At 37.1% G+C, this 23,594-nt stretch overlaps 1 protein-coding gene across 2 annotated transcripts in view; it reads left to right on the forward strand.

Moving 5' to 3' along the window:
- Positions 1-23,594, forward strand: part of LOC129793019 (sushi, von Willebrand factor type A, EGF and pentraxin domain-containing protein 1) — a 61,931-nt gene that overhangs the window by 18,142 nt on the left and 20,195 nt on the right. For both annotated transcript variants that reach the window (XM_055832543.1, XM_055832544.1), the window contains exons 2-4: positions 19,146-19,275; positions 21,848-22,182; positions 22,249-22,348. In XM_055832543.1, coding sequence (XP_055688518.1) covers positions 19,146-19,275; positions 21,848-22,182; positions 22,249-22,348 — 565 coding nt within the window. The remainder of the gene's footprint in view (positions 1-19,145; positions 19,276-21,847; positions 22,183-22,248; positions 22,349-23,594) is intronic.

Raw genomic sequence — 23,594 nt, forward strand, 5'->3', positions numbered from 1 at the left:
CCCTTTTGGCTTTTCCGCACCACCCCCCTCCCCGTCATTTGGGAAACTTTCTCTGCTGAGGGGGAATCACGATCAACGAGGAAATTTGATACGTTGTGGTTTGAAAATGCATTTTTGCATGCAAAATAGGACGATGATGGAGGGAAAAATAATATAGGGAGCTTCCTCTATGTAGCGAGTACTCTTTTGGGAATAAAGTCCATGAGGGATTTTTGTTGGTGGATGAATATTTTGGACAGGGAGCTTCGTGTATATGTAGGTGAGCTTTCAGCAGTAGTAGAAAATTGACCAATAAAAAGGGGAGACTACATCAGCATGCAAAGTGTGTGGGCAACAGTGAAAGCAAACCCATTAACAGAGTCATAAAATGCACAAGTAAAATGCTAAACAAGCACCTCTGTGGGATTTTAATCTATTGTGGGACTTTTGGGGTTTTGCGGGGGTTGTTTGCACCCCCGCAAAACCTTGATTCAGAATTGTCTGGCAAAGTGTGGTAGGATGATGCAAAAAAGCCCCGTTGAATGAGCTTTTTCATGATAAAATAACATTTTGCAGGAGAAAAAGTCAAAAGGTCAATGAATTAGCATAAAATCCTCCTCTTTCAGCAATCATAATTTTTTCTGCAGGGATTTTTTCACACCTCCCCCATATAAAACATCTTTATGAGGAGTTGTTACTCAATGAAATTATGATTCGCTCAATATGCTACACTACCGGACATAAATTTCCCATCCTGTCAATAGGTATTTGTAGCATGTATCCCCAGGAAAAAGCTCACAAGAGCGGTCAGAGCTTTTATGGATTCCCATTGCTGGGGACTTTTATTGCCTTCGCGTGTGGTTTTGCACAGTCAAATAAATTAATTTGGCAATTGTTCGCGCCATTTGATCTGCTTCCAAGCCATATTGTTGGCGGAAATTATTTATTTTTGCCAATTCGCAGCATCCCCTACTCCTTTCCGCTTTGCTGTTGGTGGGGGGTTATAACAAATGGCCCAATTGATGATAAATGGGCTCAATGGTGAGAATTTGGCACAATTTTACTCTCTCTTGTTTCTCTCAACCAAAAATTTTCCAATTTATCCGATAAAAAAATCTTATGGATTCGTGCCAATTTCCATCTTTTTTTTTGTTGTACTTTGCTACACGCACCCTAATCACAAAGCTCTTTTTTTTAGCAGTAGCGAGGGTGCAAAAGCTCTCAAATCAATCACAACGCGGTCAAAGATGTAATTTATTAGCTTGTCCATCGTAGAATTTTATTGTTGCCTATAAATTTATGGTCGCGTTCCGTGAGATTGACAAGGCTTTCCTGAATTTGCGGGCATCACCCCCCAAACTCGAAAGAGCCTCCTAGAAGAGAGAATAAGGGCAAAAAAAACCACCCAGGATTATCAATCAATCGAAAAGTTGGATTGTTGATAGAAATTGATGACTTTCCCAACACCATTTTCATATGTAACACGAAAAACCCTGAACGAAAGCACACAGATTAACTTTCACCTTCCCCTTCGGATGTGCTTTGTTGGTTTCACCCTTAGCTACGAGGGGAAGGGGAAAAGGGTTGAAAAATTCAATAGTATACAAAACCTATCCGCATCTTTTTTTCCTCCCAACACCCACAAGAAATCACATAAATTGACTGATCTACTGGGGGTGGTGAAAGTTTTCTCCCCACACTCGGAAGATGCGGAAAAGCTCATCATTTGCCATATTTTTCCTTCCCCCAACCAACCAAAAAAACACAGGAAATGGATAGGAATAAAAATTTCCAAATAGAAGGTTCCTCCCATTTAGGGAAACATCAGGGGATGGAGGGAGGAAAATAATCCCAAAAGAATGATGTTTTATTTTATAGCATTGCAAAATAGCATGAAGGAGGGTAAAATCAAAATTGCATGTGGGTTGAAAAGTCTTCTCCAAGTGGCCAGTTTTCTTGTCAAATCTCAACTTTTACACAGGGGTTTGTGGGACGGAAAAGGGGGCGGAAGGATTCTTGATATACGAGGAGTTGTTGGTAAAGTTCAAAGCCAAGTTAAGGGGAGAAAATCTTAAAAAAAAAAGGTTTGAGGACTTGCAAAGTTTCTCTTTTAGTAGCTTTTGAGGTGGAGCACAGAGATAGAGTCTAAAGCTTTTTCCATAAGGTAATCTTTAGTCAATTTTACATTTTGTTTTAATGCATTGAAACCGATTAAGACTTAAGATTACTTTTAGGTCATTTTTTCTCGCCATTTTGAGAAATTGCGGAATCCAATTTTTAGGTTATTTCGTTCTGCATTTGTAAAAGCTGACGTTTCAATCGATGAGAAGGATCTTCTTCATTTCAACAAATGAATTTATTGAAAATCCATTTCAAATAATTTATTTTCACTTCGGTTTTTCCTCATCAAAGGACTGAAAGTAAGATTAAATTTAGAAAATATACAAAAAACTTTGAGGTTATGTTTCAATTTTTTTCCTGTCAAATTTAACGTTTCGGTAATAAAAAGAATCTTCTTCAGGGTCCAAAATAACTATATTTAATTATTAATGAAAATTTCCAAGAAAATCTTTTTTATATTGAATATTTCCTGGAAAATATAAATCCCAGAACCTTCCCGTGAACCCATTGCAATCCAGAAATGGGATTGAAAATGTTAGCATACGCTCTGGGGATTTGAAGGAGAAGAAATTGAAAGAAATCATATATTGATATATCATTAAAAGTGCTTACGAGGGCATTTCAATGGCAAATCCTTCTGCTACCATCACCCCACCCCCTCACATCCATAAAGGGTGAAGGAGTTGGAGCAAAGAGATGGAAACATGTACAAATATATCCTTTGCGCTGTGATTTTTCCTTGAGAAAATTTCCTTGCAAAAAAGATCTGCGGATGAAAGAACGGGGGGTTGTACCCTAATAACTCACGGAAGAATTGAGTTTATCCGTACTTTTTTTTGCCCGTGTTGTGTATACCTCATCATTGTTAAATGATTTAGAAAGCTCCTCGGGGAAGGTTTTTCTTAGCATTTAACGTGTTTATATTACTATTTCACAAAACCCACCCACATCGCATTTGCGAGTAACTCATCCGAAAGTTTCCTCAACATTTGCTCTCACAGCAGAAATATTAAATTTTGCGAATGAAGAGTTCATTCTCGGTTTATAAATCTCGTTCTCGTTACCGACGACGACGGAAGGATTTTCCGGGGTACACACAAAAAACGAAGGGAAAAGCTTCACACAGCGGAGGAAGCTTTTTACAATTATGTACTTTATGCGGGGGAGGAGGATGCGATTTCAATGAACATTATACTTGACCGCAGTGAGTCATTTGCATGGGGGGAAATGGTTGAGAATTTTCCAATTTAGACGGGGATTTAAGTTTCCACGAGAATTTTTCCCACCATCCCTGACGGGCTTTAATGAGGTATATTCGTGATGGGATTGAGGGGCGAGTGGCAGAACCACCCCGTTTTTATATCTAATTACCACAATGACAAGAGGAGAATATCCGCACATAGTTGCTACTCTCGCACTGATGGCAAAGTTCTTAAACAAATTCATCAAATTTTACAAGATTTGCAAGAGCTTCGGCTTGTGGTAAATTGAATTGGTGGATTTATTCAGTTTATGCTGTATGAAAGCTTCCTCGGGAAATTCCACTGCTGTAAGACTTTTAGCTCTAGCTAAGAAATTATCTTAGCTGTCGTGTTTATGGCATCACTTTCAGCCACAACACTCGGAGAAATTTTTTTTTTTGAATTTATTCTCATTTAAATTTGAGTTAGGATAGTATTACCTGGAGTTGCATTTTGTGTAAATTATGTGTGTTTATGCTTCATGTGCAAATACTTCATTTGAATTTTTTTCAGAATTAACGCAGTGCAAAGCTTGAAGTTTTTTTTTATTTAATTAAACTTATGCTTCATTTGATTTTAAAAGTTTATTTTTCTTTAAATCGAATACTTTAACGAAAACAATTTAAAAATATTTTGAAAAGATTTTTTTTTGAATACTTCGGTATTACTTTTTATAGAATGTTCTATATACAAATATATACCTACACTTCTTATGCATCAGATGCATATGCTTCATAAACTAATTTAAACATAAATTAATGTAAATTCTGGTGCAATTCAGCTCAGAATTCAATCTGTTGCTAAGATCCTAACTAGATTCTCAAGACTAAAACTATTTCATTCAAAATTAAGAGATTCTACGCAAAATTGAAAATATATGCCAAAGAATTTCTCTCAGTGTACCACCAAGTCAGCCAAAGTGAAACCCTCCATGTTTTCCCGGGAAAATTTGTACCCCACATATCACCCCATACCTCGTACATTAGCAGTCAATCTTTCCACCCGAAGCATCACCCCACGATGCGGTGTTTGTCGCCTCAAAGGCTCATCCATTGAGTGAAATATCCAATTAACACGTGAGCGTGTCATTTGGCTTAACTTACCGTCCCCTTCCGCTGCCGGAAGCCCCGGTGATGCAATCCCCGAGACACGAAAGATTGAGCTGTGTGGCACCCTGTAATGTTAATTGCGGTGGAAAGTCCTCCGCATGCGATGGCATCTTTTGTCTTGTACACCATCTAATTCCATTTAAAGTTTTACCTGCAGCTACATCTCCGACACTCTTGCAATCTCACTTCTCTTTCATTTAATTATCACATACCCCCCTCGGCCACCCACCCGCCTAAACCCTCGAGAATCCCCTTCCCAGTTAGGAGGGGATTTTCAACTCTCCACCAAATGAGGGTATAGGTAGTTAGAGGTGCCTTCTGGCGTACTCGTTGCAACTTTGCAGATGCATCAAACTGCATATGGAGAAGACTCTGTGCTGTGTAGTCTGTGTAGTCGAGAGATGCGACGAGATTTGTGTTTGGAACACGCTTAAGGAGAATTTCAGGAGCATTTATCAGGCTGAGCTAGTGGAAGTCGAAAAGTTTAACCGATTTTCTCGGAAAACTCCTGCAAAATGATTTAGGAGGATTTTCCACAAAATTAGATGTTCTGCGCAAGTAATTGCTGCAACAGAAATTTTGTTAAGAACTCCAACTATCCCGAGCTATAATACTGAATATTGTGGAGCTTTAGTCGTTAATTAAGTCTCACAAATTATCATAAAGCTCTAAATATATCAAAAATATTAATTATTTCGAAGCTCTGAAAGCTCTGAGAGCTTGACAAAATTAAATTTCGCGGAAAAACAATCCTTTTTATAAAAAAAATTGAGTTGCTAAATTAGCAATTAAATTGGCATATATTGCAAATTATTTTTTTTTGGGGATGGATAATAATTAATTCATGAAAACAAAGACAAATTGCGAATGGAGTTTATGATTATTTTCCGGCTCAGAAGTTATTAAAAAAAATTCATTGTTTACCCCAAACCATATTTTCTCGCATGAAAATACATTCCAATTAAAAATGCAAGCCATTGACATATTCAATTTCCCGATGCGACAGTTCATTAAAAAAAAAACGGTCAATTTTTATTTTGTATTCATACATTACATGATTTTCACGCTAAAAAGAAAAACTAATGAATATCAAATTATTGAGTAATTATTCACTCATTAAAGCTTCATTACAATTTCTGAATAATAATTGAAAATTTATTTATATTTATTCAATTTTTGAAAGGAAAATTTCACATTTGGAAATTTTCGCAGAAGGGGTTGGAAAATTAAATATTTCATTAAAATTATTTATAAAAAATTTCAGTTGTGCGAAAAAAGCTCACGGATTGACTCAATTGAACCACCACGAAGTTAAAGAAAAATCCCCCTACATGATTTTCTCAGCATGTAGCAAAAAAAAGCTCAATTTGTGGGAGAGAGAGAGAAATTCAACGAAGGGGTTGGGGGCAAATTATTCATATCATGGAGCTTGAGGAAATATTTGTCTTATCTCGACAAAAGTTCCAGACGGAGGTGAAAGAACGCGACTATGGGGCAAAAAAGACGCGCGCCATGAGAATCAATTTGTGTTTGCCTTTCGAATTTTCCCTTGTCAGGACCAGAAGCTCCGTGGAGTCTGTTCCAGATGCCGCGCAGGGAGGGGCGATGGTGGTTGCTGGAGAAGCCAAACCTTCCCTCAGGAAATCATAAAATCTTATGCATTTTCGTGTTGTGCACATACTACACACACCCTCTGTCGGGTGCAAACTTTTACACACAATCTAATGAATATCGTGTGTGTGCTTTAAAAGTTTATCTCGAGAGCAGCTTTTCCTTCTTCACCCGGAAATCTCCACTTTTGCTCTGTGTCCTCATCCTCCCACAGGACGAAACATTCGAGTTTCGTCTGACACACTGTGGGTGGGTGGCTGTATCTGGGGTGGGCCGAAGGGTGAAGCTTGCATGACCTGCAATTCCTTCCATCCACCACCAAGCCACCCAGCATAAAATGCCAAAAAGCCACTCACATACAAAACATTCCACCTGCTTTTCTCACATTGAAACTTTCTCACAATTTTAACGAGAATTGCAAGGGATTTTCTCAAAAGAAATTTATACTCTCAGCGAAATTATAGCGTTGAATGAGAAGTTTGGTGTGTGTGTATGAGGAAATTAGATCGTAAAGATTCTTGGGAAATTAGATAGATAGGATGCAACTGAAACCCACCCACGCAGAGATTATGAAACTCTGCAAAATTAATTTAAAGTTTTCGTGAAACTTAAACGATGTGGAAAGAAGTAAAATATTGATAAGTTTGTTAAGCAGAATGTACGTGAAGGAAACTTGTACCTATTCAATTTAGACTTTAGTTAAGTCTATGTGGATTTATAGGTCTTAAGCTTTAATTAGTATATAATTGGGAAAAATTATTTTGTAAGATCTTCTCCAATTTTTGTCACGATTTCGACAATTTTTGCATTTTTTTAATCAACAGATAAAACAGATAAAATTGATAAAATTTTACAATTAAATACGCCTAAGCTTAAAAATAATAAAAAGAATAAGAAATTGTCAAAATGTCTGCAGAATTTGACTAAAAAGAAGATTAATGACGTCACTATTATGATTTTTTTCTATTTTAAATGTAATAAACAAAGTAACTTGAATTCGTATTTGTAAAATGTTAAACATGGTTGAATACAAATACTCAGAATGACTTCAATATCATATTTAACAGTCGGAGGACATTTCTGGTACTTGCTGCCAGTTTGAATTTTTAAAATCATCATTAATCGAAATCTTTAACAAAAATTATTTCAAGTTCGTTTAAAGAAAATTTAGAAAAACGTTTTCTTGGCAATGTTTTATCTCAAAATCTTTAATTTTAATAAAATTTTTCCTCGTCTATAAAATCTTTATGGTTTCTGAGTGAAAAATCTTTACGACATTCTTTTATAGTTGACTTCCTCTATCTCCCCAATAAATGCTTGTAGCTTGTACAAGATGGCACTTCAGCTACCCCACCCTATACGTGAAAGATACTAAAAAGAAAACTGAAGATTCCAAATTTTTAAACATTTACCAAAAAGGTTATAAAAGCTTCTTGGAAAAAAAGTTCATTAAAAATGCAAGAGAACGCCTTAAAATCTTCCTCAAATATCCTTTTTCTTGCCTAAAGTGGGCCTAAAGTGGGCCTAAAGGTTCTATCCCCACAATTAATCTCTGAAGCTATTTTTAAAGTTACTTTTTTTCTGAAGATATGGCAGCACGTGTGTTTGTTTTGGACTCTCTTGTATTTGGATACCTTTCCCCAAAGGTAGCAAAAGGGAATGCAAGAAAAAAAGTTTCCTCTCTCTCGGAGAGTTAGCCAAGGCAAAATGTTTTCTCTCCTTCCCCCCGGAAAAGTTGGTGTATTTGGGAGGAAAGTTTCATGCCAACATAATTAAATTCCCCCCTTTTTTCCATCTACACTGACTTGCAAAATTCATTGAGAAAACCATACACCTTCCGCACAATTGAGGATGTATGTGCTCACCCCATCTATGTATATAACCCCCAGAAATCCCCGAGAGTTTCGCACGAATTTCTGGGGCAAACAATCTCAGGGGGGAAATGTAAATTTTAACTCACCCCCCGAAGGAGTTCTTCCGGGCAAATAGATTTTTCGTAGGCTGTAAGCTTTTCAATATCACTCTCTTCTCTGCTGCCTTCCGATGGAATTCAGCCCCTTTTTCCCCAAAATGGTCCATGATGGGATATCTGAGCTGTGAATTTTCTATTGAGCCACCCGCCCCATACTTGACAGTCTTCTCTCGTCAACCCTTTCCCGAAAATGAGCTTCAAAAGCTCCAAGCGCGAGAGTGTTTCAGATAAATAATTTACCTGGCTTTTTAGCTGGGGAGACAAGAAAATGCACGGAGGCTGCACGATGAGGGGGTGAGTTCTCAAAAATTTTCCACCCTTCAGCCAAAAAGTCGCTTCAAAAGCACTCGACGCGAAGATGTTTTCGACAGAGTCACAGTTTCATGTTACCATCCCAGAGAGTCTTTGCTCTGTGTAAGTTTTCTAGGCGCTTTTGTTACACAATGAGGTGCTTCTTCGTCTGTTTTTGTAATAAATTCATGCAAAAAGTTTGGCTGAATTTGTATTTTGATGAGGGCGCGCCTGGAAGAGAGATCACCAAGAGGTTCCTCGTCAAATGGAGGAAACTTTATGCACAACAGCTTGACTAAAAATGAGCTAATAACATAGAAAGGACCATCAAAAGATCCTCGCGGGGACATGACAATTAGAAAAAGAAATGTTTCTAAATATACTTCATTGACTGAATTATTGAAAAAAAAACTCTGTGATTAAAAATATTTCTTTTCTTCGCTGGAATGGTTACTGCACATTATACTGTGTAGATACTGCATGAAAATTGCATTGAAACTGCGTGAATATTGTTTCATTTTTAACATTTCCATTACAAAGCACATGAACAAGATGGTTACTGTCTGAAATAAAAATTACCTAATGATTTTACTGCGTGGTTACTGAACATTAAAACTGCTCTATTTATTGGTTACTGCACTTAATTTAAACTATATGACTATACAAGAAACACAAGAAAACTACAAAGCTACTGCAAAAAAAACTGAACGAAAAATTGTTAGTTAACTTCTCAAATACTTCATTAAAGTTAAATGGATTCTGCAAAATAAATAATCTCTAAAGCTATTTTGGGAGCTTTTAGGAAGAAAAATTCTTAGAAAAAATAATTAAAATTCCTATTTTCATCAAAGTGTATCCGTTTTTTATGACCATCACTGTGACTATTTTTGCACTGGACAATACTGTAATATTAATCACAATTCATCGTTTGGAACTAAAAGCAAAACGATGTTTAATTAATATACAACTGAAAGGATTGCAAGGATCAATCAATGAATTCATAAAATGCAGTTCTTTCAAATTTTCCCCCAACTCCACGCTGAGCTATTCCTATAACTCCATGAATAAGATTGAAAGCAAACTATATGTTAGGAAAGCCACCCAGAGGGCTAGATTTCTGTGAAAAAAAAATCAAATATCCGGTGACGGAAGCTTTCTTGAAATAACAAAGAAGCTTCACCGGAGCTTTTCCATATCATGCGTATTATATAGAGTAGAATGCAATTTTGAGAGATGCAATAAAACTCACTCGGTGAAGAAATCCCGCAGGATAGAAATCTTCGTCCAGTAGATTCAAATAATGAAGATGTTCTCGTTGCCTCCCACAGTGCTACACATCCTGGCACATTTCTCTATCTCAGCAGTATTCTTTGCCACTTCATGCTGCTTCCACGGAGGAAATATCACGCTTCCAAAGCTCCCATCGTCTGTCACTGGCACTCACTGCTGGCTGCGAAGACGGATGAGACAGGACATTCTCCCACATGGAAAAATGAGTTTTTCTCTCAATACAACTTGTCCAAGAAATGGGGGAGAAGGGATAGTTGGTGGGTGGATGGAAAAATGAGAAGAGACACCGGAGGATGAAAAACTACAACTTAATTGCATTTGGTAGCGAATTGCATGTCGTTCTGCTTTCCACGAAGATGGGCACAGATGATGGGAGGCAAAAAAAAAAAGAAACCGAAGAGAAAATAGCGTGACAGGGAGGTTGACGTTAATGCTTGCTGAGAGAATCCTCATGTAAAAGCTCCTCATGCGGAGCTTTTGGACACATAGTATATCAGGAAATTCTTCAAGGCGGTAATTAGAAACACCACTGACTCTCAAATTGAGACGCTAATTAATATTTATTCCCTTTCATGCCTAAATGAATTTATTACCGCACGAGATCCTTGGCCGCACGCCTTGTAAGCTTCAGCAAAAGCCCGCGAAGCTTCATGTGGGGGGGTAGTCAAAAGTTCACAACTGCCACCACGTTGCTTATTTGTTCTCTCTTTATTTCAAACAGGAAGAATAGGGACATTAAAGCAAATGTAGCTGCAAATTGATGGGGTGCTTTTTCACCCATTAATCAGCCCCCTCCGTCCCATTCGAAAGTCACTTGAAATATTAATTGGTATGGGATTGTGAGTGCCCATTAGCAGTTTAATAATTAAACTTTCCTACCCGGGGAAAATGATGCAAATTGTCCCTGATATTCACGCCCAAAATACCTAATTAATATTTATCGGAAAAATAATGTGCCGCCCTGCCTACCCCCCCCCCAGAAGCCCCACAAAGGGTGGCGAAGCTGCTGGAGCAACCATCCCCCCAGCAGCTGCGCCATATTGACTCAATCATTCAATTTATGCCATAATTTCCAGTCTGTAAATGAAATATCGCGCGCGAAATCCTTCGGCCATCCCTTGTTGACAACCTCGCAACAGCACGTGATGAATTGCTTCGGGAGGATGTTATGAGCACTGATTAATCGGAGGGTGGGGCAGTGTGTGCAAAAAGATTTTCCCGCCTTCTATCACTCAATTTTTCCTCTATTTTCCGAAAAAGGGAAAATCTGCTCTTTTATCTTGCTGCTTTGTGGGAAGAAAGGATTCAGTTTTTACAGTCAATGTTTGAGGGTTAAAACGTCTGTCTTTCTTTGCTAAATTGATTTTGACAATAGATGTCGCTTTGTAGCTTAGTTGGCGTCTTGTGGAGAAAATCCTTTTTCTTGGGAATTCTGATTTTAATCTTTCTAAGATTAATCAAAATTACATATGATTTAATTTAAAAGAATATTCATAGATATTTTATTAAAACCAAAATACTACAAACTTAGCCCTCTAATGGAGAAAATTCTCTTTATAAAAAAATCCCTGAAGCTCTTGATTTTTTTGCCTTTTTAATTCAAAAATGAAGACAATATTATCGAATGATTAAACAATAAAAATAACGAATTGTAATAAACTATCGGATTTAAACCAAATCTATTTTCTACAAAATTTATGATTTTTTTTTTAATTCAAAACTAGAGACAGTTACAAAATAATAAAACAGAATGAATAATCTTTTAAATAAACGAAATGTTCAATTAAAACTTAAACTTTGCGAGTATTTCCTTTCTCTATACACAAGCACATACCATATGGTTAACATTCCGTATCAAATATTCCTCGTGAGTTCCAAACCATATCTCGCACGTGGAATTGTGCAAGAGAAACGTTGCTGAAAGGGGTTGCGCGCTCTCACAGACGTGGCGTAGAATTCCGATCATTATCTAAAGTGTAAAAGTGAGGTAATTTGGTGAAGGGTTGTGCGGAGATGCTCTCGCAACCCCCCTTAAACGAAGTTAAATAGATAGTCCCACCGCGGAATAATCCCCTCCTGCACAAGAGGGCAAAAGGGCAGCAATGGAGCGCGAAGAGGGGGTATAACACATTAGCGGCAGGAAGGCGAGTTAAATTTATAGAAATTACCAACCGGGAAGTCTCTCAGTCTTAGGGTGGTGAAATATTATTCACCTGGGAGGGCAAGAAGGGGGTCGGGGTTGGTTGATGGAGGGGTGGCATCATGATAAAAAATGTAGCAAACTTCCAGTTAAGTCACTTGCACTAAATTTATGTTAACAATATTTCATGGTGTGAATTCATTCTCGCCACAAAATTCACCCCCGTTGGGAGTTGGGTGACTTGGAGGGAGGGTGGGAGAGAGGGGTTTGATGTGTGGGGGTGAAAGGCTCACATTTCTGGCATCAATGGGAGACAGACGGGATCGAGTGGGTGGAAAGAGAGGTTTTTCTCACCTCACACTACCCCAGAAAAAGCCCTTTTTCCATCCTCGACACGACCTCACCTCATGCACGAGAGATAGAGACTTTCCCATGCGGGCACGTCGAGCTTTTCTCCCAGAAAAACAGTCCGAAAGAGTGTTGTAAAAACAGAGTTGAGAAATTTTCATGAGAGGCTTTTTAAGACTTTTGATAAAGAAAAATGGAGAATTTTAAATTTAATTTTTGTGTGTGTCTTTGATAAGAAGGATAAATTATCAGAATCGGTTTTGAAGTTAAGACACACACACACACTTTGTGTAAAATTGTACTAAAATTGAATCTCTGCTTGTCTAAACCGGAGATAATTAGACATTTTATTAAATAATTAAATTAAATCATGGATGATAGAAACTGGTGCAATAAACTTTCAGTAGAATTTACTGATTTCTGTAGCTTCTTCTTTTCTTCGCTTCCTTCGCAAGAAAGTTAGGTACATGTCTCCGCTAAAATGGTCTAACTCGTCTAAAGCTGATAGAATTATTAATTTTATAACGTACAATCTACTACGCTAAGCACATCCCAAATTAATCTATAATAACCAACTCTAGCTTGGTACGTGCCCTGGAGATTGCTCCAAATCTTTTGCTGGTGTGGATATTCCGGAGAAAAACAGTCCCCCACATTTTTCGGGGCGATAAAACATCCGTTCACGAAACAATAAATTTATCCCGTGCTCCGTCGACTTGCCTTCAAAGTGCTCCCCATCAGGAGCTTCTTTTCCCTTTTTCGTTTTTTTTTGTTGGTGCTGCCATCATAAACCTACCCGGCGTCTCCATCAGACGCCTCTGCACCCTCGTCTGCTTGTGTGCACTGAAAAAAATCCATGAGGGTCGAGCTTTCTTTACCACTCATACACATCATAGGCACTTGCATTACTTTTTCTCAGTTGAGAGATCATTTAGTGGATGATTCTTTTTCTGTCCCTTTAATGTGGTTCCTTAATTCAAGCTTCTAAAGAGCTTTTGAAGCTCTTCTGTATCATATTCTGTAGCCAAAAGACGGAAATTTAGTAAGATAGAAGCTTTTAATGTATATATGAGGATGTTTTGGGGGAACATTTATGCTATTGATTGGGAAAACATCCCCCAAAAACAACCCCCGAAGCGAATACCCCTTCCGCTATTTATCTTTCATATCAGTGTGTGGGCGTGTGTGTATGTGGGTGGGGATTGAACTGATTCCAAAATAAGCGCTGCAACCGGAGAGATTTCTATATATATGGAGGAAATGGTGGTGCTGGGGTGAGAAGTGAGGGAGGTTTGGGTGAATGTAGCATTTCAAATATTTAATTCAACTCTGCTGCTTATGATGCATTAATGCAAACACCATCATTGGGCTATTTTAATTAAAATCATCCATGCGGAGATGGGGAACAATTCCTCGGGAGCATCTCATTAAAGTCATTGCAATAAAAATTTTACCCTTGTGTGTGGCGGAGGGTTGTAACCTTCTGTAAGTACGATGAAATTGCAATTTTCTTTCTCATTCCGAATTGCATTGAGAATAAATTTTGTAATTATGCTCTTTGCAGAGAATTTCTCATTCATGCAATTTTTTAAATGAAATATATGGACGCGAAAGTCCCCGAGTATTGCAATGTAAGAAAATGTAATTGCATGAAGCATGGAAAATGGAAAGGGCATCCCACTTCTGACACCAAATTGCTTTATGAGGAAATTGTGTGTTGGACTTTCAAGCACAAAATGCGCGTTGATTTTACACTGACATGCAATTAAAAATAATTAATTTATTATTCTTTTACTTAATGAGAAAATCCACAATTTCTTCTGAAAGCTTAATTGGTCGTTAACTGTTGCCTCAAAAAGGGGTTTATTCACTTTTATATTCATTGCACGACTTTGAAGAAATAAATCAATGAAAATATAGAGATTTATTTTTAAAACAATTGAGTAGTTCCAAAGTTTAACGTTTCCTTTCTAAAGTTCGAAAGTTCTTTTGATTATGTATCTGAAAGCTTTTAAAATGTTTATTCTCTAAAGATTTTTACATAATTTCCACCCCAAGTAATCAACGACTACTCATCCTTTGAATTAAAATTTCAAATAAAGCTTTCAAGACATTTTATACATAATAACTGTCTATATAATATTAGAATGATTAGAATTATCAAGATGAGTAAAATTCTATTTTAAGACATCCAGACAATCACTCATCTTGGTGCAATCTCACGGATGATTTCCCCCAAAGGATGTAATTTAATTCGAAAACTTTTGAAAGTCCTGTTTTAGATGGTTTTGGACTTAGATTGCATAATCTTTCTCTTGGAAAGTTTTCAGTGTAAACAGGAAGAGCTATTTGGGACCATTGCACGTCAATACCTGTCGAAAGTTAATCTTTTCCTCCAACCTCCTCCCTCCGCTGAAGAACTTTCATCCCCCAAAGTGGAAAATTTATCGAGGAGAAAGTCAATGTTGGTACATATTCTCCTGTGAGAACAAGAAGCCAAAGCTAAATCATGATTTCCTCATTATGTGTGGAAAGAGGCAAAGTTCAGTATAACGCGTGCTTTTGAAGTACTACTACGAGACGCCCGTGGTAAAAGTGAAAGCTCTCGAGGGATGATTTACATGGCAAATTGAAATGGTTCCAAATGTAGGGAGGTGGAGGGGGTCATAAATTGCATTTTGTGCGGCGGAAGGTGCCGTGAAAAGGAGGAAGTTGGCATGAAAGACTCAATGGTGGTAAATCACAGATGAATTCACCCCCACACACACAAGATACGCGACGGGGGGATGATTTGGGCACAGGAAGCGCGATACGGGCACCCCACTGCTTTTCGTATTATTCAATTGAGTGATATTTTATGCTCGAATGGAGCGCCATATGCGCGATAAAAACGAGCCATTTTATCATTTTCCCATTTTCGTGTGAAAAATGGGTGTTGCTGGATGGGGGTGAAAGGGGTGCTCCCCCACGCCCATCTCCCAGCATTGAAACGTGCGCCAAAAAAGGGGTGGTAGGAGGAAAAAAAAAGAATATTTCCCCGGAGCATAAATTCCCGCAAATTCTCCGGAGCTTCCAGAGTGAGGCATTCAGCAGTGTGGAGCTTTATTGCGGCCCAACGCGAAGCTTTTTTTCCACCATCATCGGCCTTTTCTCCCAACAAAAAAAATCCACAATACACCGAGGTTCAAGGACGGGAAGGGGGTGGTTGCCACACAGGAGGTCGAAATATCTTCCAAGGGTGGTGTAATTTATCACGATTCAAAAAGGCTCCATTTAAATGGTTTAGTGTAAACGCCAAAAATACTCACTGATGCTGCGAGAAATGATGCTGTGGGTGGAAAATATATTTTATCCTGTCACCCCTTTTTTATCACCTCCCGCCCACACAATATATTAATTTGTTGTGTGAAATAAAGAGTTCTGCTGTAGAAAGCTCCCTGGCTGGGATTTTTTTTTTTAACTAGACAGGACCACCCTTGGCCAAAGCCCCAGTATTACCACCCACAGTGATGCCTCTTTTTGGGAGCTTTTTTTTTATTCCTCTTCCACCCCCCAGCATATCTAATGCAAATACTAAATGGAAAATGAAAATGCATTTCATTTTAATGCCCGACGGTTGTATTAAATTGTGAAATTAAAAGTCAATATTTGAAATTGAAATATATATTAAAATTAAATGGGCTTTCAATTTAATAAACTCCACCACCCTTTAGGGGTCACCATTACATTTAATTATGCACACTTTTAATGAGGATTTTGCATGAAAACTAATTATGAAATTAAAATGAAAAAGAAATACATTTTTTATAATTATTTTTCTACATTATTGTTCTTAAATTAATAACTTTATTTAATTCGATAATTTTTTCATATTTAACAAACTTAATCCGCGGATATTTCCATTCATTAAAACGGCCTCTCGTTGCAGTGCATCAGGATAGCCCTCTACTACTTTTCCTTAAGGATTTCTGACTTTCTCAGAATTTTTTTCTCAAATATTAATCAAAAATTATATTCAGGATCATCAGGGACGTACACAGAGGACACTGTTGATGGCTGAACAAATTGATTTAGTCCCTATAATTTATGACTAACGCGGACAATTCGCAATATAATTAATTAGGCTTCCGTAAAACAAATTCAGTACCATCGCGCGCGTTATTTCATTACGCCATACACTGCATTATAGAAGGCATTAATGCTATCCTAATGGAAATATTCAAATTGATAGTGATTGAATGCGAAATGCCATCTCCCAAAGGGAAAGACCCCAAAATTGTAATTTCATTACGTTCGCCCCAACAAAATATTTCCACCCCAAACCCACCCCCATGGAGAATTTTGCAAAATTAATAAACTCCATGGCATTAATACTTTTTTTTTGCTTCATGCCTCCACTCAGGGGACCACTCAATGATTTTCTCGGGACATTTTTGCACAAGAAAAAAAAGTTTTCCTGGGTTTGATGGCACTTTGGGATGAAGAGTATACGCAAAAGTTTGCCAATATTATTCCCAATTCCCTCAACTTCGTGGGGGTGAGGAGCCAGATGCTCCACACGGGGTGGGTGGTGGTACTTTTGGGAACTTGGCAGGTCATCTATGTTTGAACTTTCGTGCCCAACTTTCGAATATTATCTCCCAAATTGGCTATAGGAGTATTGTCTCAATATATAAGAAATTTTTCTTCTTTTCCCGCATGGAAATCACGAGACAAATGGCACTTGAACAGCACTTTTCCCCCCAAAACACTTTTCTTCTCATTGAGGAAAAGTTTTTTTGTGGGGAAACTTTTGATTTTGAATCTGCAGAAAATTTATCTGTGTGCTGCAAAAAAGCGCAGAGATGAAGCCACAAATTGGAAAATTAATTTGAGCTTCATTGATCAATTTTCCAATTGAATTGGGCACCCCACAGGGACGCACAGAGACTGTGTGGGAGAAGTCATTTTGCAGAAATGGCTGTGAAAGTTCTTCATGTGAGTTTTCACTGTGAATGAGCTGCCGAATGATGCATGGCTGTGAATAAAATAAAACCATAAACCTTTACCTTCCGTAAGATTGAAAAGATCCCCCCCCCCATCCTTGTGCAGGGAAAACTCCGCGTAGTTGGATGAATGAGAAAGTTTTAGAGGGAAGTTTTAAAGCTTCGTCTTTATTCTTTGGGAGCTTTTCTCCACGAAAATCCTCCATTTGTTGTGATGCTTGTGCAGAATCTCTGTCCTCTGTGTATGGATTTCACGTGCAATCCCTGAGATACATAATACAGAGAGAGAGTGAGACTTTTCCTTTAAGACGAAAATGAGTGAGAAACTTTATCTTCTCACACACACACGTTTTGTTTCTGTTCCAAAAACTCATCACACCTCCTTTGCCAGGTGCTGTCGGTTTTCCCCATCACCGAAAAAGCTCTCAAGTTTCCATATATCGCGTAGAAAGCTCCAAAATTGCATGGAAAAGTGCAAAAGAGAAAGGTTGTTTGTGGTAAATTTCCAGTTTTCTTCCCCAAAAGTTCCACACTGAATATTTCAGCACGATAAATCTCAATAAAGCACTATTTCCTAATAAATTTATGGGCTCTCACTCGATCCCTATTCCTCACCAACCGCAGGAGAATTTATTTGTGGACCTAAATGTATGTTCTTTAATGTAGGGCACACTGAGCATTGCTTCCAAATGACTGAGCTTTTTGCAACTTTTCACGTGAAGAGAATACAAAAGTTATTTTCTGTGATGAAAATTATTTAAAATTTAAAATAATTTAGACGTTTTCTTTTTAACAGAAAAAAAGAAAATGAAAGATTCACAAATTCCAATGAAAAACTCTCATTAAATTGGTTTTAATTTAAACAAAAGTTTGTAGAAAATTCAAGAAATGTCGTCCTTTGGAAAGAAATCTCTATATATGGATGTGAATCCTTCGACAATCTCTTCTTGACAATCTCACAACAGCACGTGATGAATTGCTTCGGGATGTAAGGAGCACTGATTAATCGGAGGGTGGGGACAATGTTGTGGATTTTCTGTCTTTTATCACTCAATTTTTCCATTAATCCAATGGAAAAGCTTTTATCACTGTAGATGGGAGACAAAAGCTCTGTAAAAGGATAAAGGGTTCTCCGCAGTGAGGTATTGATGAAAATTTAATGAAAACGAGGGAATTTTTAAAGCTGAACTTTAAGGGGAACAAAATTATATAAAAAGAAAAGGAATAAAGATCCGGATTAAGTTTGAAATTTATTTTTTTATTATCTTTTAGTTTCTGCCTAATTTCGGCTTAATTTGAAATAAAGCTCAAAAAAACTTTAAGAAAAATAATTCAGGGTTTTTCTGGAATAATTGTAGAACGTTCCATGAAATTGTACGAAATTGCATAGGAGAATCGGATAATTTCTAAAATTCCATCAAAGCTTTTATTGATTGATTCTCTCTTCAAATTCCTCTCCCTATTAATCTGTTATTTAACTCAGCTAAACAGATAGCATTATTTTGAAGCACCCTTATAGAACAATTTTTGCCCCCACTAAAAGGCCTAAAAATAATATTTTAATTAAATAAATACTTAAGCAGACTAATTATTAAATTGAGCCTTAAAATTGAAACATTAAATTCAATTAGAGAGCAATAATTAATAAACCCCAAAACATTATTTCCCGCCCCCGCGTACGCATTCATTAATACATAGTAAATATAATTTTATTCCACAAACAGTTTAGCCCCAAATCTGCGGTGTGAATCCTCATTATGGGGATAAAAGAGCTCCAGTTGGGTGGGGGGGGGGGAAGAGGAAACTTTTAAAGCATTTTAATAAAACCCCAAGAGGAAGCTTTTCGTGTAAATTTATGTGAGTTCGGGGGGTTAATATCGATTTCTGTGGTGGGTGTGGGTGCAAAACAAACACACATTCGGATTTCTTGGGTGAATCCACACTCCCACGTAGCACTAAATCCACCCCGATTGTGGCTAATCGTGCGAAACTTTCTCTATGACTGTATGTATATGGCGGAATTGAGACAAAGGAGCTTTTCTCTATATACAATTGCAGAATTCGTGGAAATTGGAGAGCATCAGTTGGATGAGCTTCAAGCGCTGGAGAATAGTGATGATTTTCTCAGTGTCATCACACGTCAGGATTCCGATGATGAGCTACTCAACTTCCCAATGAATCCCGCCAGGTAGGTTCACCGGAAAATTTAATTAGGAGCTTTCAAATGTGAAATTCAACTAAATATTCCCTATATATTTGAAAGCTTTTTGACTCATCGACATAATGCATCAAATGCACGCAATACTATTGGAAATATTGTTTAATTATGATAATTATCTCCCACCCACATTGAAATCTCTGAGCCATGATAAATCAATTTGTACGTAATATCGAGCAATGTGTGTGTGCTGTTTGAAATCAAACCAATTGAGAGATTCCATCTGTTTTCATCATCTGCAATCACAAGGGATTCAAATTAGCATTCAAATAAAGCAATGTTCTCTCTCCTCCCACAATTCCAGCTTCCACTATTCCAAAAACTAAATTCTCCACCCACATTTGAACCCTCCACCCCCGGGAATTTTTCCTTCCAAGAGCAAAACATTCAGCAGCAGGGCCAAAATTGCAAAGGAAGCCACACAGAGAAAGAGAGAGAAATATAGAAATGTTATGTTGTACCCAATAATAATAATATGATGGTGGGCAGAAAGATATTAATTAATCAACTGGAGAAGGCAATAAATCTTCAAATGCTGTACTGCAATCTCTGCAGCTGCAATTTCACTCTCTGTGCATTCCATCTCCAGTGAGGTTTCAACGCATAAATCTCCACAGATCATTTCTCACATTGCACAGTTATTTAAGCACATGCCCTGGAAATTAGAGAAAATTGCACAAGAGGCCGAACAATTTTGCGAAAATGCAATAACAATATATGTTTGTATTACAATTACATGGAAATGGGAGTCGAAGGGGCACGAAAGGGCGGAATTTTAATAACTAAAGTTATCTATTTGATCCATTTGATCCGTATTAGTCAATTTCAGTCAGAAAAAAAATTTAATTTAATCAAGAAAGAGTTCTATTTATACTGTTAAAATAAAATATCTTCCCTTTTAATTTTAATTTTTAATTCTCATTAATTTTTTCTGGTGCGTTTTTGATGTGACTTCCCTCCTCCTTCAGGTCTAAAATAATTTTCTATTCATTTTTTATTGTAAAAGCAGGTAAATTGTTCGAATCCTAAACAGATTTAGCTGATTTTACCATTTAAACATCACTAGAACATTACATTTCGATGAATCGTGGGAATGTAGTTCACCCGAAGCTTACGAGTAATGTAAAAAAAAATAAATTGACTTTTTTCTATTTTTTTTTTTAAGTTTCTTTCTGAACATCTACCGGAGATTTTTAGAAAAAAATTTTTATTTATTAATTAGTCTTCAATTATAACATTTTTTAGCACTTTGAAGTAAATTATTCGTAATTACTTAATTTTGAATTTTTCATCTGTAGACAAATATTTGAAAAAGAACTTGAAAATTAGTTATAGCAACAAAATAATAAATTCTTAATAATATTTTATTTATTTAATCACTATAAATGATTTATTAAATTAATTCAATAAAATTATTGAGTGAGAGAAATGATGAAAAAATTCAATTAAAACTTTTCAATTCAGTTTAATTAAATTGAATTAAATATAATAATTTATTTAAGCCAAATAATATGTGATTATATAGGATAAAATAAATAACCAAAATGATGGTTTTTTCGTCACCTGATAAATACTATTTTAATTAAATTAATTTATTATCAAACGAAGCAATTTATCATTTTAAAAATATTGATTCTGCTCATTTGACGTCCTCGAACAAAATGATTTTTTTACTAGTTACCTACTATTCAATTTTTTAGACACCTGAGGAAGAGTCAAAGAATGACCGAAAGTTTAGGAGAAACCATAAATTTCATTGTTTAGTTTGTTTAAAAAAAATCAGACTATTTTTTCCATAAATTAAAAAAAAAACATTTAGACTATTAATTATGTTGATAAAATTCATTAACCCTTTCATGACAAATGTAACGATTTCTTCTTCCAAAAATTTTATATTTTAATGAAAAAATTAATTTAAAAATTGAGTTTGAATTATTTCAACCAATTCGATTCCGAATGATTAAAAATAGTTTTCATAAAAAAAGAAAAATAATATCTAACATTATAATTTAATTAACTCATTTATTAACTTATTTTAACTAAATAAACGGCAGAAAATTCAATCCAATTAACGTTTCAGTTACTTTTGCACTCTTTGGTCAATTTTATGCAAAAGTTTCCAACACATAAAAAGCTTAAATGTGATTCAAACATAAAAAAACAAGACTACCCTATGAAGCCCTTGCGACTCCCACCTCCATTAACTCGCTATATTACACTGCTGTGCCTCCCCAAATGGAGTATCTTGTTGGCAGATGTTTATTAAATTCTCGGCAGTTTTAATGCTTCCCATGGAATTTTCTCAATTTTCCAGCTCATCCCGCGCTTTTTATACTCCGCCCCATATGCGGATGTTGCACTTCCTTCCTCCGGCAGAGTCAATTTGTCGGCAATTTTGTGTGCTAATTTTTTTCTTTCTCATCCCCCTTTCCATGGCTCTCTGTTGAGAAATTCAATTTATATGTAGTTTCATGATGAGGAATTTCCGTGAAAAAAAATTTCCTCTTCTTGCAACATGCTGGGTTTGTGTTTATTTTTGCAGAAAACCCACATTTAGCTCAACGAAAGCCGCCAGGAGAGCGAGAAAAAAGCCCGCACGACCGGCGGAGGATGTCGGAAGTGTGAGCATGGGGGAGGTTGTGGGGCCAAAGAGGCGGCACAAGGCAAAGAGACGCCGCAAAGGGGATGTTGGGAAGAATCCGGAAAGGGAGAAGGAGATGCAGAGGTTGCAGGAAGAGGCACATCTTATGGAGGTGGCGGAAAAAGAGCGTCTGCTTGAGGTACGGCAGAGACGTCGCGAGGAGAAGATGCGAATGCGGGAAGAGCGAAAAGCTCTTCGGGCGGAAAAGCTGCGGCAGAAAATGCTCCAAGCAACAGGTGAGTGAGAACTTTGCGATTCACAAGCGCCGCTCTGCCATTCACGAATTTTTGCCCTTTCAACAGACATCGACGCCGGGCAGTGGCTCCGTGGAGATTTATCGTGCATGCGGAGGACCTTCGTGCCAGCACCGAGGGTGGAAAATGCCGATGTGAAGTATATAAAGTAAGTAATGCAAATATGTACTATAGAGCATCTAAAGCTCCCTCAATTGCTGCCAAATAGGGGATTTGGGTTAAATTTTAAAGAATCCCTTCTTTATTGAGTTTTTTTTGGCTTTGAATAACTCTTCAAAAGCTTCGGGATATTTACTTAAAAAGGCTTTCATAAAAAAGAAGCTTTAAAAAGGTCTTTAAAAATTCATAAGCTTAAAGCTTTCTTAAATTCGACTAGAAGGAGAGTTTTTTCCTATTTTTTCTCACCATTTTCAGCCACCAGAGATCCCTTTTCCGGACAGAAACTTCCGATTTTTCCTCTTCAACAAATAAATTAATGCAAAATGCCTCCCAGAGAGGCAATACAGAGCACCTTCCTTATGTACCAGCCCCCCTGTAAAACCTTATAAATTGTAACATCCACCTAATGAGCCTAATAATCGTCCCCCAGGCGACAAAGATGGATCCTGAATCATCTGCAAAGTAATTACGGGAAAACCCCATAAATCCCCCTTATTGTTTACAAGCTCAAACTCACTGAGAGAGTGAGCTTTTCAGTTCAATAATCATCAATCGCACAGAGTGATTCGGATAATCTATGGAGTCCCCTATGCCATCGCAACCACCTCCCCCTGTGTTCCCTTTAGCCCTCCCTTTTGTTGATTTTGGATGGCGCGTATTGGATGTGGAGGGAATCAAAGCTTCCATGATAACAATGTGCGAAAGCTTTTTCATAATGCTCTGTGAGAGGGGGAAAATCGAATCAAAGCCCCCAATCGGAGTGCGAAATAAATTACATCTTTCCTGGTAGTCAGATATGATATTACAATCTTTCCACCCATGTGGATGTTTTATTCTTCAGGGAGAGACGCGCATAATACTCTCTCAATGCGAGGGAGGGGAAAAATGAAAGAAAATGCGCTACGTCACCCCTGGGGACAATAACAGTTGAATTGCACAGTGAGGGTGGAAAATCCATAAGAGGCGAAAAAGCAACAAAAGGAAAATTGGAGGTGGATCTGTGCGACAGGGTTGTTTATGGAAATTTTCTCACAATACAACAGAAGCTATGGGTTGTCTGGGTCTTTTTAATTTAAACAAATAATACGTAAAGTAAATCTTCATTTTGTAATATATAAGTAATCATTTTGAGAAAAGAAGAAGGGGCTTTCGAAGTGAAATTTATTCGTTTTATCAGGAAGAAGGAAAATTTTGAAGAGAAAATAGACGATAAATGAAGGAGAAATTTTCTAAAT

This window comes from Lutzomyia longipalpis, chromosome 3 (assembly GCF_024334085.1).
Source record: "Lutzomyia longipalpis isolate SR_M1_2022 chromosome 3, ASM2433408v1".
Lineage (NCBI taxonomy): Eukaryota > Metazoa > Arthropoda > Insecta > Diptera > Psychodidae > Lutzomyia > Lutzomyia longipalpis.